General features: G+C 36.1%; 1 protein-coding gene across 3 annotated transcripts in view; it reads right to left on the bottom strand.

Moving 5' to 3' along the window:
- LOC128982852 (armadillo repeat-containing protein 5) overlaps positions 1-24,277 on the bottom strand; it is a 144,165-nt gene that overhangs the window by 39,821 nt on the left and 80,067 nt on the right. For all 3 annotated transcript variants that reach the window (XM_054401892.1, XM_054401891.1, XM_054401893.1), the window contains 4 exons: positions 19,885-20,063; positions 16,100-16,402; positions 9,688-9,878; positions 9,086-9,334 (listed from right to left, as the gene is read on the bottom strand). In XM_054401892.1, the coding sequence (XP_054257867.1) occupies positions 9,086-9,334; positions 9,688-9,878; positions 16,100-16,402; positions 19,885-20,063 (922 nt within the window). The remainder of the gene's footprint in view (positions 1-9,085; positions 9,335-9,687; positions 9,879-16,099; positions 16,403-19,884; positions 20,064-24,277) is intronic.

Here is a 24,277-nt window from a genome sequence, read left to right on the forward strand (position 1 = left end):
TGCTGCAAACATGTTTATTCCTAAAAATGCTCTACCTAATTTTTAACCACTTTATTATGGCTATGACATGCTATGACCTATCACAGTTGTAAAATAGGTTAAGCCTTTATCTTAACTGTTTTCTCTTTACATAATCATGTTAGGAGCCAAAGGTGTTGATTAGGGATGGACGGGTCCCGAAATTTCGGGAATTTTTCGGGAAAAAAATATTCCCGATTATCGGGACGGGATTACATTTGACTCGGGAATTTTTCGGGACGGGATTTGGTCCGATCGTCGGCGATTTTTCCGCTTCGCGAGTGCCGATAACGCCGTTATTGCGAGCGATAGGTCCGCGAACGCAGGAGAGACGAAGTCATTTCGACGATTACGACGTGACCGCGGAGTCATAACGACGATCGCGCCGTGGCCGTGATTATTGGACCGACGATCGCACCGTGACCGCGAGTCATAACGACGATCGGGCTGTGACCGCGGAGTCATACCGACGATCACGCCGTGACCGCGAGTCATACCGACGATCGCGCCGTGACCACGGGTCATACCGACGATCACGCTGTGACCGCGAGTCATACCGACGATCGCCCTGTGACCGCGGAGTCCTACCGACGATCGCGCCGTTACCGCGGAGTCATACTGACGATCATGACGTGATGGCGAGTCATACCGACGATCGCACCGTGGCCGTGGAGTCCTACCGACGATCGCGCCGTGACCGCGAGTCATACCGCCGATCGCGCCATGACCGCGAGTAATACCGACGATCGCGCCGTGACCGCGGAGTCCTACCGACGATCGCGCCGTGACCGCGAGTCATACCGCCGATCGCGCCATGACCGCGAGTAATACCGACGATCGCGCCGTGACCGCGGAGTCCTACCGACGATCGCGCCGTGACCGCGAGTAATACCGACGATCGCGCCGTGACCGCGGAGTCCTACCGACGATCGCGCCGTGACCGCGAGTCATACCGCCGATCGCGCCATGACCGCGAGTAATACCGACGATCGCGCCGTGACCGCGGAGTCCTACCGACGATCGCGCCGTGACCGCGAGTCATACCGACGATCGCGCCGTGACTGCGGAGTCCTACGGACGATCACGACGTGACCGTGGAGTCCTACCGACGATCGCGCCGTGACCGTGGAGTCATGCTGACGATCGAGACGTGATCGCGAGTCATACCGACGATAACCCCGTGACCGCGGAGTCATACCGACGATCGCGCCGTGACCGCGAGTCATACCGACGATTGCGCCGTGACCGTGAGTCATACAGACGATCACCCCGTGACCCGCGAGTCACAACTTTCTATAGGTACCTGTAAATTGTTACCCATTTTTTTGTTTTTATAGATCAGTGCCACAAATGGTAAAAATTGATTTCGTATGTCTTTTTTGGTAACTGCAATACAGTACTTTCTTTTTATGCACAGAAAAAAATCCCGTCCCGTCCCGTCCCGAAAATCGGGAAGGAAATAAAAATCCCGTCCCGTCCCGTCCCGAACTAAAAATTCAATCCCGTCCATCCCTAGTGTTGATAATGTGTGATACTGTAATTGTTGTTAGAAAACCATAAATGTAGGAAATTATTCATTTTTATAGTAATATCAATTAAATAAAATGAGAAAAATACTGGAAGCCCTGTACTGTACTCATTTTGTACCAAGAACAAATAAAATAGGTAAGGGCAAAAATCAATTATTTTAAAATGTTACATTGGTTAAAATCAGAATTATTAACCTTAGTAGAGTTCCAAAACTGTGATTGGAAAATTCTTTGGAGTTTATCATAATAACATAAATATTCGCTTGGTAATATTCGATATTCGAAAATATTATGAAGTATTCGATTCGAACCCAAAAATTACTATTCGCACACCCCTACTTACTAGTTGCTACTCAGACAACACTTTCAGACGACTTATTTCGTCATTCTACTGTAGTTCACGTTACAAAAAGTAGATCCTAATATTAACTAAGCTAAAAGAATATATTTAAAATTTATACAAATAGATATCTGTCTGATAAACTAATACAAACTTAATTGCTGCTAAATATAGGCCATTGTTAATTAATCAAATAAGAATGGTTGACAGGACAGTCTTGTGTTTCCATGCCAGTAGGTTGCAGTAAGCCTATCGTATTGGAGCATTGTAAGCTAGCCAGCTGAGCGGAGGGATTTTAATAATCACACAACAAAATTATCGTCCTTGAAAATGGTCGTGTTCGTGAGTAGAGTTAAGGAAGATGTCATAATATGCTGACGTTGCCGACGAAGCATAACACCCCGTTGGGATGAAATAAAACAACACAATACCATGATTTATTTGGTTGAAATTAGAGATTATTTCTAGGTTTGTGTACTATTCGAATGTTCGAATATACTCATTCAGATCGAGTCGGGCTCGAATACTTAAGTATTCGTTCAACTATTCGAACTTTCGAATATTCGCACACCCCTAACTGAGATGACTCGAGTGGAATATTTGAATCGTAAAAAGACAGAGAGTTGAAATAAAAGTAAACTGTGTTGTATTAAATCAGAACAAAAAAATAAATATCATTGAATAAAAAATATAACAGGTTGCTATGATGACAATTAGCTTCATATGTTCATAACAGAATAGAATAGAATAGAAATCTTTATTTGCCATTGACTTTATACAGTGTGTAAATTAAGTCTGGCACACATCTTTTTTTCTATAGTAGATAGAAAAAATCAATTTGCGGGCCTGATTAATAACAAATGTCAGGCACTTTTTACAAATTTTGAAAATAAAAATTCCTTAAGGGCAAGGGGGGGTGGGGGGCAACTAAAAATTTTCAAATGACAACCCCCATCTTGTGACCCCTCAGTTTAAAGGTCATTCGAAGACAAATCCAAAGATGTGTCTGAAAATTTTTTTTTGCACCCTATCCAAGATGGCGGTTTAAAATGTACTTAGGGTTGAACGGGTAAATTAGGTATGGCACACATTTCTTATCTTTTTTACTCTTTGTAGATAGAAGGAATTAATTTGCGGGACTGAATAAGAACAAATGTTTGGCACTTTTTCATAATTTTGAAAAAAATCCCCTTAAGGGTAAGGTGGGGGTGGGTGGTAACTAAAAATTTTCAAATGACAACCCCCATCTTGTGACCCCTCATTTTAAAGGTATTTGGAAGACAAATTTAACGATGTGTCTGAAAAAAATTTTTTTGCATCCTGTCCAAGATTGCGGCTTTAAATGTGCTTGGGGTTAAACGGGTGGGATCTGGAACACAATTTTATATTTTTTGCCATTAATAGATAGAACTTATCCACTTGTGGGACTGAGCCAAAATTAGGCACCTTTTTATTTATTTGAAAAAAATCCCTTAAGGGTAAAGGGGGGGGGGCAACTAAAAATTTTCAAATGACAACCCCCATCTTGTGACCCCTCATTTTAAAGGTATTTGGGAGACCAATTTAACAATGTGTCTAAAAATGTTTTTTAAGCACCCTGTCCAATATGGTGGTTTAAAATGTGCTTAGGGATGAACAAGTAAATTAAGTCTGAAACACATTTTTATTTTTTTACCAAAAATAAATTTATAATAGATTTGATAGTTTATATCAGAAAAAACTTGGACAATAGGACGAACTGCAATAAACAAATTTATTGTAGCTCTTATCACTTAGTGAATGAATCTGATAATCGAGATTCCAGGTTTGGACGTTGCACTCACTTGGAATTCCTAACCTCTTTCTTAAGACTGCAGGCTAATCAGGTAACAATCTTATCAGTTTTTCCTTATTCCCCTTCAGTCTGTGTAGGTAGTTTCTTTGGAGTAGTCGTAAGTACATCTTTTATTATTTTTATTTTTACATGGCTTTGTTAACAACAAAACAGAAGATATACTTGTCATTGTTGGCTATGGAGATAAAAAACGGACTCAACTTGAAGCGTGTGATATTTTTAACAACTTGCACCATGATCGCCAAATTAATCGAGCTACAGTATCTAAGATATGTAATAAGTTTGCTGAAACGGGGGATGTTGCAAGTAAACCTAGAAGTGGTAGGCCAAAATCTGTACTCACTGAAGAAACGAGACTGAATATACTTCTTAGCGTTGAAGAAAATCATCACACATCAACACGTAGGATTGGAAATGACTTTGGGATAAGTCACATGTCGGTTCACAAAGCCCTTAAAGCCGAGAAATTTCATCTTTTTAAGGTTCAGTTAATTCATGAATTGAACGAGGACGATTTTGACCGCAGAATTGAATTCTGTGAACTCATGATGCAACGGTGTACTTTGGATCCAATGTTCAAAAATAGAATTGTATTTTCAGATGAGGCTTCATTTAGTCTTCATGGCCACGTGAACAGACAAAACTATAGGTATTGGTCTCCTGAAAATCCGCATTGGACTCAAGAATGCCATACTCAAAATCCCCAAAAAATCAATGTTTGGGCAGGCATTGTCGGGACCAAATTAATAGAGCCATTCGTGATCGAAGGAAATCTAAACGGAAACTGTTATCAGGAGTTACTGCGAGAGTCGATAGTACCGGCCATTGCCCATGAGTTTCCTCCGGAAGACGAAGAAAATGTTGTCAACAAGAACATTTGGTTTCAGCAAGATGGCGTACCACCTCACTATAACGCTGAAGTCCGAAATTACTTGGACAAAGTTTTTCCAGATCGGTGGATAGGGAGGCGGGGAGCTATTGAATGGCCTGCCAGATCACCCGCCTTGACGCCGTTAGACTACTTTTTGTGGGGCCACCTAAAAAGTAGAGTATTTGTAAACCGCCCAGAAAACATCCAAGACCTCACAGCAAGAATAATAATGGAAGCTCGATCTATTAATGAAGAAACGCTGTCCAGGGTGGTAAATGAATTTTACAATCGGTTGGGGCTCTGTCAAGTTTCTCTTGGGCATCAGTTTGAGCATTTGTGAATATTAACAAGTACGTAAAGATGATTATTGCAATTACATTTATTATTTAGTTTAGGAATTCTATTAATTTTGATGGCAATTGTGTTTTTGTTGTTATAGGGTTGTAGTATTATTGTAATTATTTGGTATTCTATTTTATTGTATTATTTGGTATTCTATTTTATTGTATTATTTGGTATTCTATTTTATTGTATTGGTAATCAATTTTTACACTATCAAACATTAGAGTATAAAGGAAAAAAAGGTGTTCCAGACTTAATTCACCCGTTCAACCCTAAGTACATTTTAAGCCGCCATATAAGACAGAATGCAAAAAAAAATTTTCAGACACATCGTTAAATTTGTTTTCTAAATACCTTTAAAATGAGGGGTCACAAGATGGGGGTTGTCATTTGAAAATTTTTAGTTACCCCCACCCCCACCTTACCCTTAAGGGGATTTTTTTTCAAAATTATGAAAAAGTGCCAAACATTTGTTCTTACTCAGTCCCGCAAATTAATTCCTTCTATCTACAAAGAGTAAAAAAGATAAGAAATGTGTGCCATACCTAATTTACCCGTTCAACCCTAAGTACATTTTAAACCGCCATCTTGGATAGGGTGCAAAAAAAAATTTTCAGACACATCTTTGGATTTGTCTTCGAATGACCTTTAAACTGAGGGGTCACAAGATGGGGGTTGTCATTTGAAAATTTTTAGTTGCCCCCCACCCCCCCTTGCCCTTAAGGGAATTTTTATTTTCAAAATTTGTAAAAAGTGCCTGACATTTGTTATTAATCAGGCCCGCAAATTGATTTCTTCTATCTACTATAGAAAAAAAGATAAAAAAATGTGTGCCAGACTTAATTTACACACTGTATAATGTCAATGGCAAATAAAGATTTCTATTCTGTTATGAACATATGAAGCTAATTGTCATCATAGCAACCTGTTATATTTTTTATTCAATGATATTTATTTTTTTGTTCTGATTTAATACAACACAGTTTACTTTTATTTCAACTCTCTGTCTTTTTACGATTCAAATATTCCACTCGAGTCATCTCAGTTAGGGGTGTGCGAAGAAAAAAAGATAAAAAATGTGTGCCAGACTTAATTTACACACTGTATATGTATTAGCAACAGTCAAGAATATAACTAGTCAAAGGTCATAAAACATAAAACTTAAAAGCTAAAATACAATTTTTTTTTCTCTAAAAACTCTGAGAGGGAATAAAAGGGAGTTTTTAAAAGCCAATTATAAAATTGTTTTAAAAACATTGAGTGAGTTGGATATGATTGAACGATTTTACTGAGTTTATTATATATTATCTGTGACATCACTGGCTTTTTAGAGTCAAATTTAATAATAAAAAAAACTTCTTTTTATATTAAAATTGTTTCTTGTATTGTGACTATGGATCTTGTTACATAAAGTTTGAAAGGGTAATTTTTTAAGGCTGTAAGTGTAAACCATGATATCATATATGTACAAATTAATAGCTGTTTGGAATTTAAGTTTAATAAAAAGAGTTTTACAATGAGTAACAGGATGTTCATTACATATAATTCTAACAATATTTTTCTGAATCAGTAAAATATCCTGAATTCCTGAACTGCTTCCCCAAAATATCAAGCCATAGCGATAAATACTTTGAAAAAGGGCAAAATAAGACATTCTTACATAGCTACTGTCAACAAGTGTGATCAGTCTTCTAACTAGATAAACAACGCGAGATAATCTTGTAGACAGATAATCTATGCGATATAATCTAACAGCCACCCACTACCAGTACATTATTTTTAATGTCTTAGATGGTCAACCAAGACAATTTGACGCGTTTCGGCAAGAGCGTGTTCGGTGGATCACCAAAACTGAACGTGGCCAGATTGACCAAAGCCACCCATGGGGAGCATCTGGCGTGGCAAATGCAGAGGGATAATTTACATCTATTATGGGGCTCGGCTTGCAATAAGTCTGTGCCTTGCAGGAGAGAGTGAGATAAGCGACACGTATGCTGGTGGACTGCTAAAATTGCGGATTTGCATCAAGCTGCCTTAAGAGCTGGACATTTTCCGTCATGGAGGGCCCACTAGTACAGTCAAGTAGTCAAGTCCCTCTTTCCGGCTCACACCCTGCGCCTGTGGAGGGCGTCCCACTACTCAGTCATCAGAAGGTGGAGACAGCCTCTCTATGTCTATGTCATCTGCCTACCAAACAGTGTCTGAACCCGCTGTCTTGGTGGAGTATTTCCCGTAAAACTTTTGGTGGGATAAAGGAATGTGATTTATTAGCAGTGTGGGAAGGATCATGCAAAAATAGAGGAGGGCATCTGCACCTACCAGCTCTGGCAGGAAAGCTGGGATCAGGGGTCCCGGGGACGCTGGACCAGGAAACTGATTCAGAGAGTCCAACCAAAGGTTGATCGAGAAATTGGGAGATATGGATTATTACATCACCCAGTTTCTGAGGGGTCACGGATTTTTCGGTCATACCTGTTCAGGATTGGCAAAGTCATGTCACCAAATTGCATCAACTGCCCGGGCACTACCGATACTGCGGAACACACTTTCTCCCACAGCCCGGTTTTGGGAAAGGCCAAGCCTGGAAGCTTTACAACATGTAGTACTGTTGTCGGTAGATACGGTAATCCTGATGATGACGGAGGGTGAGGACAATTGGACCTTTGTGTCACAGTTTGTCCAAGGTTTTCTCCGTCCCAAGAAGCTCGACCTTGACTGGGATGCGGCCTGGGTCATAAAGGAATTGAATGCCAAAAACTATGCAAGCCCTGAGGGCTTAGGTCACATGTTGGCCTGACCTGAAGTAATGTGACAAACAATCGCAGGTCTGTGTCCAACAGAGTAGAGGGCATACTTGGGAATAACGAATAGAATTTCTAATGAATAGCAATATTCGTTAGTTTTTTCAGCTAACTTCTATTTTATTCGTTAGTTTTTTAAAAGTGCTGGAAATAACTTCTACTCAGTTAGATTCATAGCTAACGAATAGATAATATATTCGTTAGTTTTAAATTGTTAGATTTTAGGGCAGGCAGAAGTATCTCAAATACGGGTAATTTATTTTGTGTGATCAGTGAGGGTTGCGTGCGGCCATGAGGGGTCAGCGCCCTTGTTGACAAAAAACGCGGGGGGTGGGGAAAGAGAAAGTCAAAGTCCAGTTGCTTTGGTATACACAGTGGGTTCGTGGAAGGGCAGTGACGGCCAATAACAACACCCCAAGCACCGAAGGTGGGAAGGGGTGATTTTTGTTTGGTGATTATACACTCAAGTTATTATAAGTGTCAAAACATTGTCCTCAGTTGATGTTCATTATCTGACTGTGACAAGTTTTAAGTAATTTATTTCTGTTGTTACTACAACTATGTAGGTTTTTTAGTGAGTAGTCTGATGAGTTCAGATCACTACTGGTGTACGTAAAAGCATTTTTACCCCTTTCCCGTTAAAAAAGCTTCAAACTTGAGTGTCTAAACTTGTATCTAAATTGTATCAAAAGTGAGAGTCTGCCTGCACAACGTGACTTGGCGCGGTGGGAAACCCATCTTGTATTTTTCAAAATACACCCAAACTACATGACCTATCAAATTGTTTAAAGCTAGAACTAGAAAACTCACTCTTTAGCTACAGTATTAATTATTTTTTTAACTTACCTGACCATAAATAAAAAAAGGTATCATTCGACAAACTTTTTCATGTCATATTTCAAAAATCAAATGAAAGAACCAACTTTATTTGAATATTCAAAATATAAAATTTAAGTTTTCAAGCTTTTAATTAGGAACTAATAGTGTCCAAGACTTATTGACTTTACTCATCAAAAATTTCAACCATATACCTTTACTCTAAGTAGGCTAGATGCCGAGTTATTTGGAGGGGGAACATTGAGTTTTTGCACCGTTTTCATAAACATCAAATACTTGCTTAAGATGGCTGACTGTGCTTCAGTTGCTAGAATGTTAGTTGGATAGGTGTGCTCCTTTTATTGGTCTTATGTTATGATCGGATGTAACACAATATCATAATACAATTTCAATTTGTGCAAAATGTACAAGTTTTGAAATTACTTTTTTTGCAAATATAGTTACAATAAATCACGTTCTTTTATAATGATAGTGTATACATGTGGACATGTAGTAATATTTTTTTATATCTACCTGATGACATGAGGTATGGATAGAGAGACCAGCAGTTTGACACTAGTGTCTGCCTTGAGTAATCGGTATGTGATCTCTCCCTCCCCAAGACCAGTTTGTGCCAGGGTTGCTACCTCTCCCAACACACGTGTCCCTTCCCCCAATATCCTTGCACACTCCCCACAACTCTCATGGTTTGGACGACACAGCCGACACTGTACCTCTAACACAAACTGGTCATCTAACAATTGCCGGTAGTAGTTCTTATTCCTGTTTAAACACACAAACAATATGTTATTGGCAAATAATCATCACATTGTTGGTTTATTTAGATGTTTTTAGGTTGACACAACTGATTTTAAATTTTGTATGACCACAATTGTAAAAGTTTTACAGTTAGTATATACTTGATAATCTTGTACGTAAAAGATTAAAAACTTTGTCGATCTCAAGCTGAATGTAATAAGTTTTTTGAAGGTTTGTTTCCAAAATATGAATAGATTATGAATTCTGATTATTCTGACGAATAAGTAGTAATAGTAAGTAGTAAGTAGTAGTAGTGGTAGTAGTAGTAGTAATAATAGTAGTAGTAGTAAGTACTTAGTTTATAGGCTACAACTTACTTAGCAATGTTGCACAGTAGTCTTCCTGCACAAGGATTTGCATCCCTCACCAAGCTTATGTAGTCAATCAGGGTGGATATAGTCCCTTTGTTGACAAAATCTTGAATGGGGATTGACACATAGTTGGTGATGTGGTACAAGAAAGATAAAATCATTTCTTCTTCTTTTACTTCGCCTGAATCATCTTCAACCTAAACAAAGATTACATTTACAAAAATTTTAAAACTTAGGTCCATTTTTATAGATTTTAAATTAATCCAAAGTAACTATTCCACCACTTAGAAAACAAGAAACAATAGCATGCAATATCATGAGAGACCTACAATAGTGTTACTGTTGCAGCATAAACCTTGATATTTAGACAATGTTTGGAATTCCATTTTACATATTCTACGTTAATGTGCTTAAAAACAAATACACAATAACATTTAACGTTTCATTATTTAATTCATTCATTATTTTTGCGAATTTAAAAAATTTCAATTTACGTGACCTACTTTAAGAAAACTAGAGTAGGCCTACTGATCAAGATTCTAATGGTTTTATTGTATTCACTGGATTAGTTAGAGAATGTCTTTAGCTATAAATATGGCCACACTACTTTGGAAATAAAATAACAAACGCTCAACTACCAATTTAGTGTGATTTTTATCACTCTTAATATTTACTATACATAGTTTGTCATTTATCAAATAACAATAATCTGTTTAGAGAATACGTCATCTAACAAACAGTTGTTTGGATATAGATTCTTCTGAAAGATATTTTATTTTGTTTAACATTAACTTAAAATGAATGAAGAACAATTTAAATGACTCATGAATGTTTTGGCTGCAGCTCTAGGTAATAAAACTCCAACTGCTCAGATTGTTCCTTTTGAACATTTTGATCCTAATAATGATAAATTTAAATCATACCTGTTGCTCAAAATCGAGCAATTTTCAAGTACCGGTATTAGGCCCCCCATACACGTAACGATCGGCCGGCCGGCCCGGCCTGAACAGTCCACGCCGGCCGGCCGATCGCTACGTGTATGGGGTCGTCGTCCGGCCAACCCCCGCCTTCAGGCCGATCGTTACGTGTATGGGGTCGCCGGCAGGCCACCGGAAGGCCGACAGTACAGTAGTAGCATTATTTCTGTTATTTACGTTCATTTTTAAGGTCAGGCACGGTCATTGACATAACCTAACTTTATTTTCTGTTCAGTCTTTGTACTAATATAACTACGTGGACTAATCAGCATGTGCTAGCCTTTATAGAAGAATACAGAAAACATGAATGTCGGCGGAAAGTCAAAACAAAGGCATACCACAACAGGGATTTAAAAGATCCAGCTTATAGCAAGTTAACAAAAACGTTTTTGCCGTACGAAAACTGACAGCACACTTGCCACTAGGCGGAGAAATTTCAGTCCGGCCGGCAGGCGAATCGTTGAGTGTGGGGACCCTCCTTTCACAGGCCAGACTGTTCAGTTTGGCCTTCCGGCCCTCGCCGGCCGGCCGATCGTTACGTGTATGGGGGGCCTTATACAGAAGTTATTTTAAAACTACAGTAATAACGGTCATAATTTTCGATGAGTTTAAAAGACCCGACTAAATACTTATGTAACTAATTGAAATACTCACGCTATTTAATAGCGCTTTGAAATAATTAACGCTTCTTGTAAAAATATTTTAGAATTTTTTGGACCCGACCTTATTTTTTAGTGTTTTCTACAAATGTTTCCCAACTTAAAGCTATTACCAGTTAAACATTTCTTGCATGTATTTATTTGATCTGACTTTAGTTAGGTTTACTTTATTATTGTGACAACATGAAGTGTCCATATTCTTCAGGGGTTTTTTTTTTACTTCCAAAAAGTTGCTTAGCATAACTGGCAAAAATGATTCATCTCCCCAAGTGATTGTGTACCTGGATTCCTTACTGTGAGACCAGGCCTCTCCTCTACTCTTCCCATACGTTTAAGATTTCCTATTAATTGTCTCATCCTCCTGTTTTCAATATTTCTCCTTTAAACTCAAGAAATTGTCTGTTCTTCCAACAAAACTGATTGACTGTTTGGATTTGTCTATAACCTCCTAAATATTACAAACATCAATATTTACTCCCAAAAAGCTGGTTAGTTTCTTTTTGTATACAGCTGTTGTTTTATTTTTTATTTTGATTTCAATGTAATTCTTATGGGGAAAATGCAACCTTTGAGAGCGTCTCGTGCCCTTAAGGGTAAGAGTTTTCAAATTCTAAAACCTTTATGCAAAACTACGAATTGAGAGGAATTATTTGACACCTCAAACGTTAAAAGCGATCCAGAAATAACGGAGGAATTTTGTAAAAAAAAAAAAACAGCCCTCACGTATTAATATAAGAGATCCTTATAGCACATGTCTCCAATTTCAGTATAACCAGCTGTTTCAAATATTAGTGTCAATTTTAAAGTATTCATCTGTTCAAATGTAAACAAACATTTTCCCCTAAGAATAACATGGGAACTTTGAAGGCCACTGGGGCAGAGCCCTGATGGAATTCCCAAGTTTTTTTGTTTGATGGCAAAACTATGCTAAGACCTTTCTAACGACACCTTGGACATGGTGATCGATAGCACCACCGCTCTAAAACAATTATGACAAAAATATGCCTAGCGTATTAAATATATAGATTAGGAACGTTTTGAAAATTATTGCAATTTGAAGAACAGACTATATGAAATCTCAACTCCTGTGCTCATCTATTGGTAAGGAACAAAAAGACTTAAATTTTTCAAAATTAATCGAACATTTCACAGTGATGTTGTCGCCTTCAGTATCTCATATTGTTGCACAACACTATTTCCTCAGTGTTTCACAACAGTTACATCAATCTATCTCTGATTTTGTCACAGTCCTGAATAGTAACCTGAATGATTGTAATTTTTACACTTCTTGCAATGATTGCGAAAGTAAAATTTTAATTGTTGATGAATTTCTTCTTCTTAAAGCTACTCGTTTAGGAGTTACAGCATGGTACACCTTAAAAAGAAATACCAAGTGTTCCAATATTAAAAGTTAGCTGCCATTTTTGAAATAGCAGAATCAATATTTTTAACGTAATTTATAGTATTTTTAGAATGTAGATTCGATTTTAAGACATTTATTCTTTGCATTCTCTCTAACTAGGGTTGGGTGAGTACTCGACCTTCGAGTAATTACTCGAGTTTTTTCAAATACTTGACTTCGAGTCGAGTAGTAATTACTACTCGAAAATTCGAGTCGAGTAGTTATAAATAGTGCCACTTCACGATTTTCTACACCCGTATTTAATAAATTATATTTTGTTTTGTGTTGATGCCTTATTTAAAACCCATTCCTACAAAAAACAGCTATCTAAACTCATATAGGTTAGACCAGCGTATACCAAATATTCAACAAACAACCATCGTCATTCGGCAGAGCTAGCAAGAGGACTACTTAAGACTTTCACTTTCCTACAACAGCCAACAATACATCTCGATAACGATACAGTAAGTTGAAATAAAGCATTGAATGAATCTATCGAATTGCAATAGTCGATAGTCAACAAGGGAGTCTCGTGACTAGTATAACAATGGCAGACGATTCTTGAGGATAAGATATTATAAAGTACAGAATCAGATTTAGTTTGAACTGTCATACAAATATTTTATACCAAAATATAGAAATACAACAAATAAAGATAACCTATTAATTATTGCATAATATTTTTTTCTCTTTAATCGGTATTGGTGTTTAGTCTTACAAATCGATAAGTTACTGCAAGGAACATCGATGCATCTGAATGACGCAATCTCATTGGGTCTTAGCATAAAGAAAAGATCAGTTCCACTTCAAACTCAGTTTTGCCAGATGGACGATAATTTTTGTACTTTTACAACTGTGGTATTGGCGTAAACAAACTAGGCCTATAAGTATAATTTTCTAATGAGTTTACATAAAAATGATTTAAATTAGTCAAACTATTCACTTTTTTTACAAAATAAAAGCTATAGCAATTTTATGATAATTTTGCCGACATTCACCATAATGGTGTAATGATAAATATGGCAACGTCAGCCCTGCAAAACAGCTATTTGATGGGAAAACAAAGCAGAATCAGAATGAGCAGACTGAATAGAGAGAGAGAGGGGGGGGGGGAGAGAGAGAGAGAGCAGATAGATATGGTGACGGCTGGCGTAACAACAAAACAATGGATTGGAGTGAAGTTATGTCAACGTCAGTTTTGAATGTTTTTACTTTGAAGTGAATTTGTAACTTAAAATAAAATTGATTTTGTTAGTGGAAGTTTAATAGAAAGTAAAATAAACATATTCTGTTTGTGATTTTGATTGTGCAATTTTCAATCTGGTGGCAGAAACATGACAGTTTGAATTGTAACTTAACCTAGAAAGATGTGAGTTTATTAAAGAAAGGCCAAATAGGTTATAGGCCTACCGGGCTACAGTGAAATGTGTTTTAATTTTAAATTAAGTGTTTAATGTGGGATTTTATTTCAAGATAATAGGCCTACTACGTTTTTGTTTGATATTTTCAGTCTGTCAGAGACGAGTGACTTGATCATTTTTATAAATGTGAAGAGGATAGCCCTAGTACCCATAACCTTCAAACTTAATGCAGATGAAGTGCTTATCCAAGTGATTATTTTAAAATACCTAATTGCATATTGATGTTTTTAACTTATGATACAATATGTAGTTTGATATTTAAGTTTTCTGTATTATAAATAAATTTATTTTTACAAATTCTGTTTCTTATTTGAATTGAAATTAGGGTATTCTTAAAGTTACCTTATTAAGTTAGTTACCCAGGTTGATTTATCATGTTAGTGAGGAGGAATTAAAGGCAAGAAAAAATAAAACACACAATAACAAGTGATGTGTAGGCCAAAATTTAATGCTGCAGCCAAAGGCCACATTTTTTATTAGGCCTAAGGTAAGAGGTACTAATAATTAGTAACCATTAGTGATGGTCAAAACCAGAAATTTCAAATCTCAAAATCGAAACCGAAACTTTAAAAATCGAATCCCGAATCTCGAATCTCAAAACCTAAACGCAAAACTTTTTTACTTAGCTGTTTACAAAGGTCAAGGTTACAAAAAATACACATAATTATAAAATGTTAAGTATGCAATCAAAACTGAAATAGATTGACTCCTGACCGTGACATAGCATAAATATGTAAATGTGACTGATAATCTTAAAACCCAATACAACATAATTTTTCACAAACAACCAACAAAAAAAAATTAAACTTCTAACACCAACATAAACATGAATATTATATTAATTAGAACATTTAGTGGTCAATATTTCTTTGTGTTTAGTAAATATTCATGTGGAACTCAATTGTACCAGTTATAGTACTTAAGATACCTTTTAAGTTCAGAATAAAATTTACTTGTTTCATTACTGTTAATGGTGATGTTTGCTCTGTTGCTATCAGCTTGTTTGGAAACAGTGTTAAAACAATAACAATGGCACAAAAAAATGTTTCAATTTCAAAACTTTTGAATCTTGAAACTTGGTGATCGAATCTCGAAACCGAAACTTTTCCCAAGTGTTGATGGTTTTGAGATTTGAGATTTGGTTTTGACACATCACTAGTAACCATATAACTTAGAAAATTTGGTATACTTAAACTACCTACCTATTTAGGCCTAGGCAGGGTTTAGGCTAGGATGAAATTTGTTTCAGCAACATGCTGCAAACTCTCAGACAACTAAGTTAACTGTAGAAAAAATATTATTCAATAACTTAAGCATTTAAAACAAAAAGTTCCAGTAGGCTAATATTACGTTTGTTTGAACATTACATCTTTCAATTTTATTTGTAGAAAATTTGCCATAGGCCTAGCCTGCAAAACAATGTAGCATTTTTAAGTTGTGAATAGCAAGATGCTAAAAATACTACCGCAGCTTAAACCCTGGGCCTAGGCTTACTTAAAGCGCAACTACTCGACTCGACTTGATACTCGAGTTTTTACTCAAATACTCGACTCGACTCGAATTGAAAAATCACTACTCACCCACCCCTACTCTAAACTTACTAGTTTAGGAGCTACAGGATGCATAATGTAAACCAACAGCCTTTTTCTCTTAGGTGTAACACGCTTTTACTCCAAAACAAGTAGCTTTAGAGAAAAAAGGTCAAGAATAAAATCGTTTTTAAATTGCATTTACATTCCAAAAAAATCATAAAATACAGCGTGTTGCATAAGAAATAACAAAGTTGGTGGCCACGTTGGAAAAATTGTGACATATTTTTAAAATTTGAAACCATCCCAAAAAACTCTTAAAATTCTTAAAAAATAAAGGGGAGTACCACCCTGTATAATACGTATTATATTACTACCAACTGAATTACTAGTTTATGGGCCAAAGAGTTGAATTGTTAAACAGTTCTACCTTTTGTTGTACAGTAAAGTCATCATCAGGCAGTCGAGGAGTAGGCTCTAACTCATCTTCACTGAGGCACAGAGGAGAGTAGACACTGACAGGTGAGCTACGAGGTGAACAGTCGTCACTGAGAGGCGACCACATCCCTGGGGCTCCTCCTCCGTACTGAGGAGACATACCACTGCTACAGGGTGACACACTGCCAGCACTGTCACCAACACTCACACACTTGTCATGACTACGGCCGACCTTGCTGACAAACTCTGCCAGTGTCTTGATCAGGGTGGCCACTAGACCATTCTTTAGCAGAATCTGACAATCCAATGCCAAGATTAAAATTAGGCTTAGACAAGCATAAATTTATAAGAAATGTATATTACTATTGTATCACCAAATGGTTTTTAGTGTGGAAGTGGGTATATCCCAACTCAAATATGAGTGAGAATGTTTTACTTAGGCCTAATCAGACTGTTCATAAAAAAATCAGAAAAAATGGGCCTAAAGATTAATGATGAGAAGACAAAATATATACACTTCACGAGACAGCCAAATGAAGTGAGGACAAATGAAATTAGTATAGATGGACATACTTTTGAAGTTGTTGAACAATTTAAATATCTAGGGGTAATTATATCAAGCAGCAATAGTGAAGAAATGGAAATAAATTATAGGATTGCTCAGGCCAATAAATGTATGTATTCTTGTAAGAAATTGTTGACTTCAAAGATTCTCTCACATAAAACGAAAATAAAAATATATCATAGTATAATTCGACCAGTATTAACATATGGAGCTGAAACTTGGATTTTAAATAAAAAAGAAGAAAACAAAATGATTGTTTTTGAAAACAAAATTTTAAGAATGGTATATGGACCAATACAAGAAAATGGGGAATGGAGAAAAAGGCATAATAGGGAGATAAGGAATATGTACAATGATTATGATGTAGTAGCACACGTGAAAGCAAGGAGAATAAGGTGGGCAGGACACGCACTACGGAGAGAACGAGGTTCACTACTAAAAGAAGCAAGTATAGGAAAGCCAGAAGGGAAACGACCATTAGGAAGGCCCAAGAAGAGATGGTGGGATAGTGTTTCCAGGGACGTCAGAGAAGTGGGGGCAGAAGTGGAAGAGGCAGAAGATCGAGAGAGATGGAAAGCAGTTGTTGGTGCGGCCAAATCCCGCCTTGGGCATAAATGGCCATGGGAGTGAGTGAGTGAGTAATAGAAGAATATCTGGAAATGCTATTTTGTACTTAAAATATTGTGTACAGTATCATTAATAAGAACCATGAATGACAAGACCAAACATATAATTCATAAACAGTTATTTGTCAGAGACATAATCAAGAGAAAACTAGTTGTGCTGAATTACGTTCCAACTTCCAGGATGGTAGCGGACATTTTGACAAAATCACTTAGCAAAATCAAGCATGATGGTTTCATGACCGACCTTGGTATTACCTCAATGAAGGATCAAGATTAAGGAGGGGTGTTGGAATTTATTTGTAATCTTGTCATTGCCTTCTTGGTATTAAGTTTAAAGCAGCTGTCATGTATGATATTATATGCCATGTGTTTGCTATGTTTATTATTCGTTGTAAATAAACATCATTCCACTATGGACTTTAGAAACCATATTGTGTAGTCATTTTACTCCTAATTATTATAAAGGAAAACCAATTATAAACAAGTCATTACACTGATGAAATCGCAGAAGTGTTTACCACAAAAGATCTACCAATACGATTTTAATCTATAATATTAAAACGAAACAGTGTTTTTTATTTCACGATTCTGAATCAACCACTCGACGGATTTTCATGATTTTTGTGTTGAATGAAAGATAATTTTGAGAACTAGGGAATGTCGAAGCCATAAATTTAGTTTAGGGTCCCAGCTTTTTAGAAATTAAGTTTTAATTTTTAAAAAGTCTAGCAGCCGACGCTAAGATTTTTAACTAGCTTTTGGCATAAAATAATTTGCTTAACATAACAGCTGTAAACATCCAGCTTTTGTGTCACAAATTCAGCATTTAGATTAAAATATAAAGACATACTTAGGGTTGACTTATTTATACTATGTGTAATGCAAATCATTGATACGTTCAATTCTTCTGTAAGAGGATGACAGATTAATTAAATTATACATAGTAAAATACTAGGATGTTCAAATAATTTTTTTAAGCAATCTTTGTAATCTTCGATTTGTTTTAGAGCAATATAATTTGTTTTAACTAACAGCTGGTTAAATATAAACTATGGAACTATGAGGTTATTTTATTTACTCTTATTTTGTCATTGATTATAGGAAATAAGTAAGATTAGTAAAGATAATTAGACCACAGTTTAAAATAGTTTAGACCAAAATTAATTAAACCACAGTACAAAATCGAGGCTCTGTACACGAGTCTTAATAAAAAAGGATAAATGCAAATTATTTTACTATTCCACTTTTCGAGGAAAGAATAGAAAAATAACAATGTTTACATGTTTTAATTCTTCATGGTAGCTTTTTGTTTACAATTAATGTTTGTCTGCTTTAACTTTGTATGGATTAGGCCCGGAAATATTGATGTCATAAAAATAAGATCAAGAATAATCAGGGATCACGATTTTAAATTACCACCACAACCTCAGCCGAGTTTTATACAAAGATTGAACACAACGTCAACTTTGACCTAGGATACTGCATTAGACAAACCATCCTTTTATAAAATCGTGTTCAGTGTGGTTACGTTTGGGGGTGCCTATCAGCGCCCCCAAACGTGAAAATATCACTTTTATTTCAATTATGAATATATTGTAGTTTAAATTAACTAATATAGGAAATTACGATGTACACTTATTCAATGAGGGTAGGTAATTATTAAGGATAGAACTGATAACGGTATGGATAATAAACATTGACAATTACGTCATTAGCTTTACTAGCGTGTTTACTTGTTTACTTTTTATATTCCTGCTACATGTGACCAGTTCTTTTAGTAATCGTGAGTTCTTTTTTTTTCTAATGAATGTTATTTGAACCAAACAGCTGTTTCAAAACAAACTGTTATTGTTTTTACTTTTCTTTGTTTACACTTATTTATTTAGCAATTAATGCAGTGAAAATGATATAAAGGATAGGTGTGACGATTTATGTGTACTGTGAATTTTATTGGATATTATCGTTTTATTTTAGGTCGTTTCTATTCATACCTGCTGGAAAATGTGTATAGTAGTTGTATTGTGGTGATAATAATTATGGAAGAGGCAGGTATGCTATGGAAGGTGGTATCGTTGACTAAGTCTATACACTTCTCAATTGACTATTACTCTCTCTACTGTAGGCTACTTATAATTAGTGTGCGTCTGTACGAATCGGCTGCAAATCTCACTTCAACGCTTTTCACATCGTAAAAATTGCAGAATTGCTGTTTTATTGTAAAATTATCGGATTTAAAATGCATATTGTATAGGCCTATGATGGAATAAAAACATATTTGGTGACACAACATTTGTTTACAAGATGATTTTTCACATTAAAACTGCAAGAAACTTTGTCTTTATATGTGTAAATTAGCTGATCTGAATTGTACACGGTTTTAACTGACTACTGAATTCCCGTACGTAGGACGGGCTAACACCTCGTACTATTTAAAGGTACGAGTTAAAGGTAATACTATTTACTAGGTTCCACCTAGTAAGACTTATTATTTTACAACTATTGGAAAATCATTCAGATGATTCACATGATCAAAGGATGTGGCAAAACCATGCACAATTACCAGGGAAGGTTCAATGAGATACTTACATATAAACTTGTATCATCATAAAGAAAGTTGTTAAGAGCTTTCATTGCTTTGGCCTGAATAGATTTGCTTTTTGTCGACTGAAGGAGTTTCAAGAGTATTCCCAAGCCACCGGGACAGTTACGAACATGAGCTCGGCCAATAGAGTCTTGGCACAATAAGCAAAATATCATTGCTAGCCCTGCAACATGACAAGACATATTTATTTATGTATAAAAAGTTATGATTAGTTTCAGTTATACTAAGTCCATTGGGAGTGTTGCTGGAAGTCAAATGTCCGTTATGTCAAATAATTTATACTTGTGCCAATAGGTAAAAAATTACAATGTTTGCAGTGTCTGTAGGTCAAAATCCCATTGAGTCAAATAATAAATTCAGTGCTGAAAACATAGTCTTTTTTGAAACTCCTAATCTCATAACAGGGCTGCGAGACTTAGATCCAGAAATTATTTTGATAGCATTCGTCAATTCAATTCCGCCATTGTCATGCTCAGCCCCGAAGCTCATTTAGATTAATGGATCACACATGGGACTACAATCCATGACACGTTTTACCACCGAGTGGGTCCTCTAACTACTAAAAAAGGTTGTGATTTGAAAACACACAGCATTATTGGCATGACGTCAACGATAGAACCCAACAGTGCATGAAACAAAATTCAAAAAAATTTAATGAAAATCTCATGCGGGAAATAGGGCCACACCTTGAAAACACCAACACCTATGTCCAATCTTTTAAGATTGTGGCAGGAATTTGTAGGGACAAGAACTCCAAGCAGTCAAGTGAAGTTCTTAATGTACATAATAAAAGACAAAGGAAGTGACTTCTGTCCCTACAAAGATGCTAACTGTACAGATTTCGTAGCTATTTTTAAAGATGAAAACAGAGAACCACCTGACCAAACAAATCATATAGTTGTTTTTCATAAATAATGTTAGACGCCTATCTTCTCTATATCCGTTATTAGATCCACTTCTGTTTCCAACCAGAGATTTTAGTTTGGACCCCTCATTAAAACATGCTCAAAACAGAACGAGCATAGAAATAATTTGACAATGCTAGAGTATGCGTCGTACCAGTTGGTGTCAAGACAGGGATTTAACTTGCTACATAGGTCTGAAAAGCTCACTTTAGAGTGGGTGGTTGACATGTACGTGAGCGTAGAGGGTACCCGCTTACAGTAAGAGATAAGCAAAGCAGTCTGAGATCGGATCTATATTTAAATATTGTAGATTACTTATATAATTTTTTACAACATAATATTTTTCATGTTTTAATAAACAGGGTTAGGCAAAAGTCTGTATCCCCCCAGTTAACTTTTTAACACGTTGCAGTAGGAAAACCAAACTTGACACATATTTACAACATAAGAAATTGCACTTTTTAAACAAAGTCACAACTTTGCCCCAGCCCCAAAAATGGGGTATTTTGGGGGCAGCCCCAAATTTTCAAAAGTAAACACCTATCATGTGACCCCTAATTTTAAAGGTTTTATCAAGAGAAATTGAATGGCACAAACCAGAGGGTCAAAATGGCAGCCATGTTAATTATTTAACGTGGACAACCCCAGTTAACTTTAAAAATTTAATATTTTAATACTGACCAAAAGGTAAATTCTCTTTATTTATTTTTATAAAGGTATGCTGAGTTTAGTTTTCCTGCTATAACCTGTTAAAAAGTTAATAGGCGATATTTAAAAATGACTGCCATTTTGATTAGGGGTGCGATATTGACCTCTAGTTTGCGCCATTTAATTTGTCTTGAGAAACCCTTTAAAATGAGGGGTCACATTATAGGGGTTTGCATTTGGAAATTTGGGGCTGCCGGGTACAAGTTCTAACTGAAATGAAAAAGTGCATTTTTAAATGTTGTAAACATGTGCCGAGTTTGGTTTTCCCACTGCGACACGTTATAAACAGCGAACACAGAATAAAAATAGAAGGGCCATGTGGTATATACAACCATTACTAGGATTGTCGCCAGTTCCGCCATCTTTGGGGCGGCATCAGGTTGAAAATAGCGCTTAGGAACGGAGAATTTTGTAGTGCGCGCTTTTCATTAATACCGCTGTTCGACATACTTAGAGTCAAGATAAAAATTTGAAACTCAGCACAATTAAACTATTTTAATTGTGGATCCTAATGGTGTAATTAAAAGTATTATTTTAACTTCAATGCAATCTTAATACCTAATTGAAGTTGACTGTTTGCAGTAATTTTTAAATCGTGACATGAAAAAGTTACTCAGTGAGGAAGTTTTTTATTTTTTGGTCAGGAAAGTTTCGTCTGTGGAAAAGTTTGAGAGCATGAGTTAAACCTTAACATATGTTTTTGGGGGAATTTTACGATCTTTGGTAATTCAAATAAATAAAGTTGAAGAGGGAGTAATATCCGTCCTACGGTGCGGCGAGGACCAGGCGCTGAGCGCTGCCACTGCAACCAGGTTGTTGCATAAATAAATACAAACTAAATATACGTAAATAAAATAAAATTTATAATAATAATAAATTTCCATGTGATACAGGCATGTGAATCGTAAATGGAGTATTGCAACTTCATGCATAAAAATGAGATCATGGAAATACAAAGTTTGGTCGTTACCGACGTGTATTTATTTTTAAATAATGGTTTATTACTGTACTGCGTAGCTTATTTTAGAAGCTTGAAAAATATGTTAGCTTTATACACAAACTTACAGCCTTACTATTCAACCGATTAAAACCTCTCTTCTTTTAGTTTTGAGATTTGAATGGCGGTGCAATCTTACAGTGACGTATCTTTTACAAACAGATTTGATTAAAAGAAGTATAATATGGCTATGTTCAAATTCCATTTCAAAACAGTGCTCTCCTGTTTTGAGGCATTTGCAAGACGTACAGTATAAAGTAAAACATAAAACAAGCAGGGTGTGTGCGACTATGCCAACGAATACGGTACGGTGTGCGCACACCACTACAGTGACTCATCCGCAGCGGACGCCATCTTGGTGGCGGCAGCAGTGTAAAAGTGGCGACAGCTTTCGTCTCGAGGTAGCCCTTCTATTTTTATTCTGTGTTCGCTGGTTATAAACTTTACTGGGGGTGTCCAGACTTTATCTTGCATGCTCATCTTAAATTAAAATGGCTGCCATTTCGATTAAGGGTGTGATATTGACCTCTGGTTTCCGCCATTCAATTTCTCTTGATAAACTCTTTAAAATGAGGGGTCACATGATAGGTGTTTACATTTGAAAATTTGGAGCTGCCTCCAAAAAAAGCAATTTTAACCTAATGAAATACCTATTTAAAAAAAAATGTTCAAAATGTCCTTTCCATTAATAAATTTTTTCTCAATTTTCCTAAATACTGGAGCCTAAAATTACCTTTATGCAGGCTATAGGTACAAAATGACTCTAAATTACTTCCTTCTAAATATTTAGCTAGAACTTAACAGGCAACTTAGTTTAACAAATTCAAAGAGCCACTTTTCTTTCCAAGGTTGGTAACCTATATTAAATTTAACACTTCTGGTATGGTATATATTGTTTTGATTTGTTGTGAAAGTGTTTTTTGTACAAATAGGCCTAGGCCTAAGTTTTATTTTCTTAATCCCTTAATATAACGAACCTACTCTAATGAAAAATAATCAGTTACAAAAATTGAAATAGGGATACCGTATTTTGTTTTAAAAATAAAACTAATGAAGTAGCCTTATTTAAAATGAGGTACCGATGGTACCGGAACCGAGAATCGATTTTGGTTAGGAACCGGTACCAGTACCAACAATGAAAAAGTGGTACCTACCCATCACTATAATTAACCCTAGCAGTGGCCAATGTAAGAAGTGTGGAATGGCCAACTTATTTTGGCGATTGTGCAGACCTTTTTTTTGAAAATTCGTAAAAATTCAACCGTTGAAATAAACCTAGCCAATCTCATATTCATTTTGTTTGGAAAGAACAGGAGAATATAGAAATAGTAATATAATAATGGTTTAGAAAGTGCTTTTTTTTTCTTCGGTAAAGTGAAAAAAATTTAAACATTTTTTTTTTCTAATGTAACCTGTATCAGGGTGTCTACCAAATTTTCCAAATGAAATTCACCTCTTTTTCATGACTTTTCCCGACTATTTTGTTCAAAATTCCCGACTTAGCGTTATGTTTACACAATACTTGTTGCTTTCCCTGTGAAAATCAGAGTCACCATCTATATAAATAAAATTACAGTTTTGTCTGTACATTGCTTAGAATCATGCAGTTTTAGCGAATTTCCCATATAGGGAATAAGCTATTACCGTAGTACTCATGGTAAGACCTGGACGCGGGACCGATTTTTTTTTTCGTTTTGAGGTCCCTAGGGGCTAAAATCACCATCCGTTCAAATTCATATATATATATATATATATTTATATATTTAT

Source organism: Macrosteles quadrilineatus, unplaced genomic scaffold, assembly GCF_028750875.1.
Source record: "Macrosteles quadrilineatus isolate MER2022 unplaced genomic scaffold, UCM_ALF_1.0 Scaffold_1__1_contigs__length_201487025, whole genome shotgun sequence".
Classification (NCBI taxonomy): Eukaryota; Metazoa; Arthropoda; class Insecta; order Hemiptera; family Cicadellidae; genus Macrosteles; species Macrosteles quadrilineatus.